Raw genomic sequence first — 9956 nt, forward strand, 5'->3', positions numbered from 1 at the left:
CTAACTCACATTGTTTAAATGTGCTGAGTCACAAGTTAGAGTTGTTTTCTTTAAAATTCTCCTGTTCCCATTTTCTATCCCACTGTCTATGTACGCATATCTCCAAGCTATCCTTTTAACACATACCATGTTTTTGTACTGAAATTAATTTAACACAGATCCGTAATAGCGCAAACTTGTCCCAATGAGTTTACCTGAATGCATTAAATCCCCATTTCTACCTCCTTCCTCGCTTCCTACGCGTGTTTAACTATCTAAAGCTGAGAATGCGAACCCAAGTCATTTATTAATAACATCCATTATTGCACTTTACAAAGTTCTATGGTCTGCGGCCTTCTCGTAATTAGTTACTAGTTCACCTTCATGCTTTTATTGCACATGCTCACTCATTGCTTGCACAAGAATTCGCCATGCGATGTTGTTCGTATGAGCCTTTAAAAGTTAAGTTATTCATGTATCTTTGTTCTTAACAAAGCTTCACCAGGAAAGACCAGCCTTTTCTTAAATAGCGTTGGCTGCAGTTGTTTCTATTATATTGATTGTGATTAAACCTCACTAATACTCAGTTAATCTCTTAAAATGACCCTTAACTAAACAGAAATGCTCCCTTTTGTCCCTTTGTGGCATTTCGTAGCCACAAAGACGTTCGTATTCGCTTAGGATATTGATTAATTCCCCGGAGGCAGACTCACTAACAAATGGTAAAAATCGTTTCCTATTGAGGTTAACTTTGTCGTCAATTGAAATCCACTGGTTCATCAATTCCTGACCCGCGACAGTATATAAAGAAGATAAACAGAATGCTATTTGTGCTGTAGGATAATCTGGAATAGTTAGCTTCAATACTGCAATGTTTTACTTGATGTCGGGAGTGCTACTGATGGTAATTTTTGCATGGAGGTCAGATGAGCTAACTTGCAGACTTCGCGAAATATTGTATCTACCTAATATATCTAAGGATGCGGACATCGTGCTTGGAGGGATGTTTAACGTGCATTCGGACAGATTTGAGCAGATCAAATTATTTACAAAACCACCAGAAGACACCAAATGCCGAAGGTTTGTTCAGTTTTGGTGCGACTATTCCTGGTTTCGATTAAGTTTTAACTCTGAAGCCCTCTTTGCAGAGAAGCTCATATATGTATTCTGCTGAAGGTGACATATGCACATTACTAAAACGTACCTTATATTCAGGATGACAATTTGGAACAACTGCAAATTTCTAATTATTTTAACCTTGATTATGATCGTAAAATTTGTTCTCCAGCAAGCATTTGTACCATTCGCTCTGCTACATATTATTAGGGTTGCTGTAATGGAAACGATGATCAATTGAAATAATGTACAATAATATATCTAACATTTAGTGCTGGCGTGAAATGTAATATCAAAGCTTTTGTGAGTACATTTTGGTAGAATAGCCGTCAGATATATCAGTTTATCCGTGATCAATGAATGACCACGATAAATTTTGCATTTGCCATAACAATAATCATTATCATCATCATGTACTGTAATTAGCGATATGTGGTATATTGAGGAGAGTAGTTTGAAGTTGCTTTAGTAATTTGACCTGAAATACGGAGATGAATTTCTACGGGGATTCGATCGCTCACCCGTATAACTTCTGCGCAAGTACCAGGGAAATCCTTAGAAATCTTCGGAGCCGTCCTGCTAATTTCACGGACTTATCGTTTTTCCCACGCCAAAGTTATCGAGGATGAACAGAAGAACCGTGCCATGGTCTGCAGGCAGGCGTCGAACATATTTTCCATTATCAGTAATTCTTATGAGATTAAGATAGCAACCGAACGCAACAACGGGAAATTTCGTTTGACTTCTGTTATTTATTGAAAACACCCGAAAGGTAAACGTTTTGCCAAAATAGTTTTACTTCATTAGTAGCATAAGAGAATAATGCGATACATTATCTGAGAACAGTTCTAGAAATTTAATGTATCGCAGGGTGTCACCTGCACGGTCTTTCCAACAAAATGGCTTTAAAATCACGTTAAGTGCTTTTCATTAGTTTGCAAATATTGCAAGGTGTTAAGACTTGCACAGGAAAACTGAACTATCATCTCTCAATATTAACTATGTTCCTCAGTTTTGATTTAAGGGGGTTTCGCCTTGTGCAGACCATGATTTTTGCAATAGAGGAAGTAAACAAGGATGAGACACTTCTCCCGAATATTACCCTAGGCTACAGGATTCACGATGACTGCGCTTCCTCCACTATTGCAACAGAAGTCGCTCTGGCTCTCGTTAATGGGCAGGAAGAAACGTATGTGGATCATGTCTGCAGCACGTCTCTCAATGCTGCTGGTATTGTTGGTGGCGATGGATCCTCAGAGTCTATATCAGTGGCAAGAGCAATCGGTCCTTTTAAAATACCAATGGTGAGATGCCGTAAATTAGTCCGGCCACTGTCATATACCTGGATAAAATAATAAATCTCTAGATATACATTAGATTGATATTTAGGTGTCAGCCTGGTTCAGTGGTAGCTCTCTGTCTTTTGAATCGGAAGTTTGTTGTTTCAAATTCGACTTCCGAAACCTGAACGCAAAATCTAAGCTGGCAGTCCAGGCAGTGCTGGGGAATTCTGTTTTTTGGATGATATTAAAAGATCTTTGCCTCATGAGGTGTATCTAATGGATCCCATGACACTATTTGAAGAAGGGCACGGGAATTGGTGCACCGATCAATATTTATCGCTCAACCGACATCAATAAAGAAAACAAATTATCTTGGCTGTATCACATTACTGCATGTGAGACTTTGTTGCACGCGAATTGGTTAGCACTTTGCTTACATTGCAACAGCGACGACGCTTCAAAAGATGTAAAGTGCTTTGGAGGTTCCCCAAATCGTGAAAGATCATAGAGAAACGAAAGTTCATTCTTTCGAATTCTTCTCTGCCTCGTTTTGTTGCTTCCTTAAAGTTATCAAAGGAAAATTTGTTTCGGTTATATCACTAAATCTACCAGTAGGGTTCTGATTGTTCAGTCACCATTAATTATGGCACTAATCTTACAGGATATTAACACATCTTCACAATTTAGCTCAGTTGATTATTAGTTATCATTTCTGATTGCAATGAATTGGAATATTTTGAAGCGTGAAAGATGCTTATTTAAGCCGCATATCAATGATCTCTGCCTCATTTTCTCCCAATTTGATTGACTGCAGGTTAGCTATTTCTCCACGTGTGTATGTCTCAACAATAGGAATGAATATCCGACTTTTTATCGAACAATACCAAGTGACTACCATCAATCCAAGGCATTGGTTCAACTTGTTAAGAGGTTTGGATGGACTTGGATCGGGACCATTAACAGCAACAATGACTATGGCAACTCAGGAATGAAAGCGTTTATTGACGCTGCCGTGAATTTCGGTATTTGCATTGCCTTCTCCGAATCGTTTTATAGAACCGATCCTTTAGAAAAAATTGTGAAAATTGTGCAAGTGATAAAAGCGTCAACTACAAAAGTTGTGGTGGCTTTTGCGTCATCGGGGGAAATGCGTGTTTTATTTGGCGAGATTTTACGGCAGAACCTCACTGGAATACAATGGATAGGAAGCGAAGCTTGGATTACAGCAGATATTATTGCTCCAGATCAAAGATCGAGATTCCTTACTGGGGCAATTGGAACTGCGCTGCGTGCGGTAGAAGTTCTAGGTCTGCGAGATTTTCTGCTCAGGGTCCATCCTTCTATGTTTCCTGGTGATAGTTTAGTTAGGGAGTTTTGGGAAACAACGTTCGGATGCTCTCTAATATTAGATAACACTACAAGCCGAGTAGGTTCTCCTTTTCAGCTCCCTCAATGTACTGGAGATGAAACTTTGCATGAAATATACAACGTCTATACTGACCTAACTCTGGACGGAAGTTCCTACAATGTGTATAAAGCAGTTTATACCTTCGCACACGCACTGCACAAAATGTTTTCTTGTGAAAATGGCAAAGGACCATTCATAAGTAATACGTGCGCATATGTTTCAGACTTTCATCCATGGCAGGTAAGGAATATAACCGATTTAATTTAATTCACTTTAATTGCCTGGGATATTTTTTTTGTAAATATTAGCGATCGTTATCATCTTAAAGTATAAACAATCTCTCTGTTCATATAAAGTCCCGAAATAAATATGTCTAATTATTTTCTAAAGCTGCTCCATTACATGAAGTCCGTACACTTCACAACGAAAACTGGTGAGAAGGTGTATTTTGATGATAATGGCAATCCAGTAGCCGGGTACGACTTTGTAAATTGGCAAATGAATACAAACGGCGCTATTGAAGTGGAGATAGTTGGACATTATAATGGGTCAGCACCTGCGGGGAAAGAACTGGTGTTGAATCCGAAGGGAATTGTCTGGAGTAGTGGCGACCAGGAGGTATGCCTATCAATTGAAACTGATTGTACTTTTACTACATATCATACTTTTTACTGGGGGCGGGAGTGTCTAATCATTAAAATGTGGAATACCCTCTTTAAATAGAAAAGGTGAGTAAATTTGGCCTGGTGCAAAACTAGTTTCCGCTAGTGTCTCAACTGGCCGATAAGGTACACTTGCCTCTGGTGAAAGGGAATAATTTCGGCACGGTAATATTTCAAAAATACGTTGGACAAAATTCCACAAAAGAGACGAGTTAGAAAAATTCCATGCATTATATTAGAGACAAAGTGGTCATATGACAGAAAACTGTCTGAAGTATAGCAAGCAGAGAGTAGCCGTAAACGGACAGGGCTGACTTGTGCCAATTGCAATTCAATTAAAAAGGAAAAAGAAAACTTTACTAATTCACCTCCTCATGGTAGACCACAGAGCGGCATAGACAAATAATTCTTTTTGAAGCATGGTTCCTGTTTTTGTAGATATGTGGAGCACAGAAATATCCCCCAAACAATAATGAAGATAAATGACCAGTTAAACGGTTTTTGAAGATAGTTATTGCGAGACAAATGTTTGCAAGAGCGTACGGAGAACTCCCTTGGTCTTCAAACGATGATAAGATTTTGGTCAGTAAAACTTAACAATTAATTAGGACAGGGACAAGGAACACGATGCCAACTTTAGCCTTCTTTGTAAACATACCATTTTAGTGATGAAGTCGGTTATTGTTACAGACATAAGTGCATTTGCAGTCGATCTATCAATATTACAAAGTAGATAATCTATAATTTCCTTGTTTCAAGATTCCCGATGCTGTGTGCTCTGAAAGTTGTTCTCCTGGAACAAGAAAAAAGACGAGAAAAGGACAACCTGTTTGTTGTTTTGACTGCACTCCCTGTGCAGATGGAGAAATCAGTAACACTACAGGTGATTCCAATTGCAGATTTTACTTTAATATGCGTGTTTCAGTCAGTATCCTCAGAAAAATCAAAAATGAACTTCTTAACTATATAATGTTCTTTCCTCTTAGACTCCACAGACTGCATTAACTGTCCTTTCCTATACTGGTCCAATGATCGGAAAGATCAATGTATACCGAAGAAAATAGAATATCTGGCTTTTACAGAAATCCTGGGAATTGTTCTGGTGACTCTTGCAATGATTGGAATGTGCATGGCTATCAATACAACTGTTCTTTTCTTTAGATATCGAGAAACACCTCTTGTCAAAGCCAACAATTCCGAGCTGAGCTTCCTCCTTCTTTTAGCATTAATGTGCTGTTTTTTGTGCTCAGTTACATTCATTGGCGAACCCTCTGACTGGTCTTGTATGTTACGACACACAGCGTTCGGTGTTACATTTGTCCTTTGTATTTCCTGCGTTTTGGTTAAAACCATCCTCGTGCTGATGGCATTTAAGGCCACGCATCCCAGCAGTAACAGGATGAAATGGTTTGGTCAAAAACAGCAGCGTCTAAGTGTTTTCCTCCTAACATTCATTCAGGGTTTAATATGTGCCCTTTGGTTGATCATTGCGCCGCCATTTCCCATGAAGAACACAAACCATTACAGGGAAATCATTATTTTAGAATGCGATGCGGGTTCTTCGGCAGCTTTCTATTCTGTATCAGGTTATATCGCTTTCTTATCGTGCGCATGTTTTGTCTTGGCTTTTCTTGCCCGGAAGCTGCCAGATAATTTCAACGAAGCTAAATGTATCACTTTCAGCATGCTTATCTTTTGTGCTGTTTGGATAACTTTTATTCCAGCTTCTGTGAGTTCTCCTGGGAAATACACTGTCGCGGTGGAAGTGTTTGCGATTCTGGCCTCCAGTTTCGGATTGCTGCTTTGCATTTTTGCTCCAAAGTGTTACATTATCATGATAACTCCGGAAAAAAATACAAAGATCAATCTAATGGGTAAAGTGTTTGAAAAGCGGCTTTAAGGAACGATAAGTCATGCTGGTATGAATATTTACTTACAGAAAATATGTACTTCGAAGGATTTGTAGAACAATTAGCTCATATTCTACAAATAGATTCATCTATCAAGCTCAAGTAGATGTTTTAAAGTTATTCCTTTATTGTATCATAATATGCTCGAAGCGTCGACTTTAATTAGAATTAGAATTAGAACATTACAGCGCAGTACAGGCCCTTCGGCCCTCGATGTTGCGCCGACCTGTGAAACCATCTGACCTACACTATTCCATTTTCATCCATATGTCTATCCAATGACCACTTAAATGCTCTTAAAGTTGGCGAATCTACTACTGCTGCAGGCAGGGCGTTCCACGCCCTTACTACTCTCTGAGTAAAGAAACTACCTCTCACATCTGTCCTATAATCTATCACCCCTCAACTTGAAGCTATGTCCCCTCGTGTTTGCCATCACCATCCGAGGAAAAAGACGCTCACTATCCACCCTATCTAACCCTCTGATTATCTTATATGTCTCTATTAAGTCACCTCTTCTCCTCCTTCTCTCCAACGAAAACAACCTCAAGTCCCTCAGCCTTTCCTCATAAGACCTTCCCTCCATACCAGGCAACATCCTAGTAAATCTCCTCTGCACCCTTTCCATAGCTTCCACATCCTTCCTATAATGCGGTGACCAGAACTGCACGCAATTCTCCAGGTGCGGTCTCACCAGAGTTTTGTCCAGCTGCAGCATGACCTCGTGGCTCCGAAACTCGATCCCCCTACTAATAAAAGCTAACACACCATATGCCTTCTTAACAGCCCTATTAACCTGGGTAGAATTACAATTTGACATGTAATTATTAAACATATTAGACTCAATATTATCCGGTTTCTGTTCTGGCGCAGACGTGTGGGGCCAAAGGCCCTGTTTCTGTGCTCTATACCTCTATGAACCTATTGTCCCGTGGTGAGGCAGTATATGCATTTTGGTGACGTCTTTTTCCAAGCACCTGAAACTCTGCAGGATTTTCCTGCCAATGCCATTTGTTCCAACATGGACCACGGTTTTTGGCAGTTCCCCAGCAGAAGGCGCTGCATCCGTTCAGTGATATCTTTTTACCCCGGCACCAGGGCGGCAACAGACTCACACGTACAGTTGCCTATCCATCTGATTATCGAATCCCCTGTTACACCCATATTTTTAAAAGTTCTCGTGCCTCTTGCGCAGCTATGTCTCCCATACTGACTGCAATCCCACGAGGTATCATCATCCTCACTGGTATTCGGCATTGACAACATGTGAGAGTTACACTCCCAGAAAATTCTTGCACTGCCTGCCTGTTCTTCCCAGTCTGCCTTGTTTTCCCACAATTCCGCTCCTCCTGAACCGTACAACCACGGAATCTCTACCTCCAGAAAACTCTCAGCTTCTATAAGCACTGTGGTGACGTCATCCACTTTTCAAGCTCTGAATATCTCAGCTTGAGCGAGAGCATTTGACGGAACCTCTTACCTGTGTCGGTTTCCAAAATACAAAAAGTATCCTGCAGTGTCCATCGGACGATTTTCAGCTGTCCTTCCATGTTAGTTAAGTCATTCAAAACTGTTGTTTGAGCTTAAAGACTGTTTAACTGTTTAGTTGACATTAAACCCCTGACCAGTATTTAAAATAGCAATCCACTAAAACACTACCCTCTAAGGAAAGCCACTATTATTAAAAATGCAATTGCCACACAAAATAATAACAATTAAAACAATGAACAAACAAAAAAAAACGCACTAACCACCAAAAAACCACGAAGTTAAATACTGTAACAACCAGCCACTCCTCCTTATGTTATGAGGAGACGTTTTGGTTTTCTCTCTGTTGCAGACTCACCGCTCTTCGTCAATCTCCCGATGCTCTGGAAGGCAGTTCTTCGGTCGCTCAGCGTCGGAAAATCGCAAATAGATCCAAGAAAATGCCAGCTACCGAAATTCTTAATATCCCGCATCCTGTCCTGAAGAGGGACACTAGTCCTCCTTTACTTCCTAACGCATTACAAATAAAGTGTCCAGTCCACGTACCCATGGGAACATGGCTGCCTCTGCTCGCTATTGTGTTCCTTTGTTTCTGCCGTTCTAAATTTAATTTAATTAGCCATATTAACCATACCTTATTTTTAATTGTCCTGCCTATCCTGCTACCTCACTTTCCTAATGTTATCCGCACTTGCAAGGCGTACAGGTCTTTTAGTTTAACACAAAGTTAAAACATATACGAAGACTTCCAGATAGCCTAACAGCAGCAAGGCAATAAAGTTTCATTAACAATTGATGCCAATTGATTTCAATGATTAATTTGCAGATTTCAGGTAAATCAAGACTGTAGCATTGTTTAGCTCAACATCTGCTCTTTGTGATTGTTATAAATGACTTGGATGAGGAAGTGGAAGGCTGGGTTAGCAAGTTTGCCGATGACACGAAGGTTGCTGGAGTTGTGGATAATGTGGAAGGCTGTTGTCGGTTGCAATGGGACATTGAAAGGATGCAGAGCTGGGCTGAGAAGTGGCAGATGGAGTTCAACCTGGAAAAGTGTGAAGTGATTCATTTTGGAAGGTCGAATTTGAATGCAGAATACAGGCTTAAAGACAGGATTCTTGGTAGTGTGGAGGAAAGGAGGGATCTTGGGGTCCATGTCCATAGATCGCTCAAAGTTGCCACCCAAGTTGATAGGGTTGTTAAGAAGGCGTATGGTGTGTTGGCTTTCATTAACAGGGGGATTGAGTTTAAGAGCCGCGAGATTATGCTGCAGCTCTATAAGGCCCTGGTTAGACCACACTTGGAATATTGTGTTCAGTTCTGTTCGCCTCATTATAGGAAGGATGTGGAAGCTTTAGAGAGGGTGCAAAGGAGATTTACCAGGATGCTGCCTGGACTGGAGGGCATGTCTTACGAAGAAAGATTGAGGGAGCTAGGGCTTTTCCCTTTGGAGCGAAGGAGGATGAGAGGTGACTTGATAGAGGAGTACAAGATGATGAGAGGCATAGATAGTGTGGATCGCCAGAGACTTTTTCCCAGGGTGGAAAGGGCTATCACCAGGGGGCATAATTTTAAGGTGATTGGAGGTAGGTTTCGGGGAGATGTCAGAGGTAGGTTCTTTACACAGAGAGTGGTGGGTGCGTGGAATGCGCTGCCAGTGGTGGTAGTAGAAGCAGATACATTAGGGACATTTAAGCGACTCTTGGATAGGTACATGGATGATAGTAGAATGAAGGGTAGGTAGGTAGTTTGATCTTAGAGTAGGTTAAAGGTTTCGGCACAACATCGTGGGCCGAAGGGCCTGTACTGTGCTGTACTATTCTATGTTCTATGTCTCTGGTGATACTTGAGCAGTACCACAATTTATTGAACAACTGTCTATTCTTCGTCCACAGGTCTCTGAGGAAGGCTCCATTTCCCCATCAGGATCCCATTTTTAATATAATAGCCTTCCAGAACTCTCTTTGCCTCAACATCTGAATAGCTGATTGTACCACTTTATTTAACATAGAAAAATGGGAGCAGGAGTAGGCCATTCGGCCCTTCCACCATCTCCGCTATTCATTATGATCATGGCTGATAATCCAACTCAGTAACCTGTTCCCGCTTT

The 9956-nt window shown here is 40.7% G+C and overlaps 1 protein-coding gene across 1 annotated transcript; it reads left to right on the forward strand.

Moving 5' to 3' along the window:
- Positions 1–2141: 2141 nt before the first annotated feature.
- Positions 2142–6348, forward strand: LOC137374970 (extracellular calcium-sensing receptor-like). Its single transcript, XM_068041585.1, has 5 exons — positions 2142–2399; positions 3193–4026; positions 4177–4404; positions 5208–5331; positions 5435–6348. Exons 1-5 carry the CDS (start codon positions 2142–2144, stop codon positions 6346–6348), a joined length of 2358 nt encoding a protein of 785 aa, XP_067897686.1.
- Positions 6349–9956: the final 3608 nt, after the last annotated feature.

The sequence above is a fragment of the Heterodontus francisci genome, chromosome 11, assembly GCF_036365525.1.
Source record: "Heterodontus francisci isolate sHetFra1 chromosome 11, sHetFra1.hap1, whole genome shotgun sequence".
Classification (NCBI taxonomy): Eukaryota; Metazoa; Chordata; class Chondrichthyes; order Heterodontiformes; family Heterodontidae; genus Heterodontus; species Heterodontus francisci.

Bases quoted from the DNA above. Each gene is read 5' to 3' on its own strand.
- LOC137374970 (XM_068041585.1), top strand. From the start codon at position 2,142: ATGATTTTTGCAATAGAGGAAGTAAACAAGGATGAGACACTTCTCCCG. The intron at 2,400-3,192 runs GTGAGATGCCGT...GATTGACTGCAG, and splicing joins GTCCTTTTAAAATACCAATG to GTTAGCTATTTCTCCACGTG. The intron at 4,405-5,207 runs GTATGCCTATCA...CCTTGTTTCAAG, and splicing joins GGAGTAGTGGCGACCAGGAG to ATTCCCGATGCTGTGTGCTC.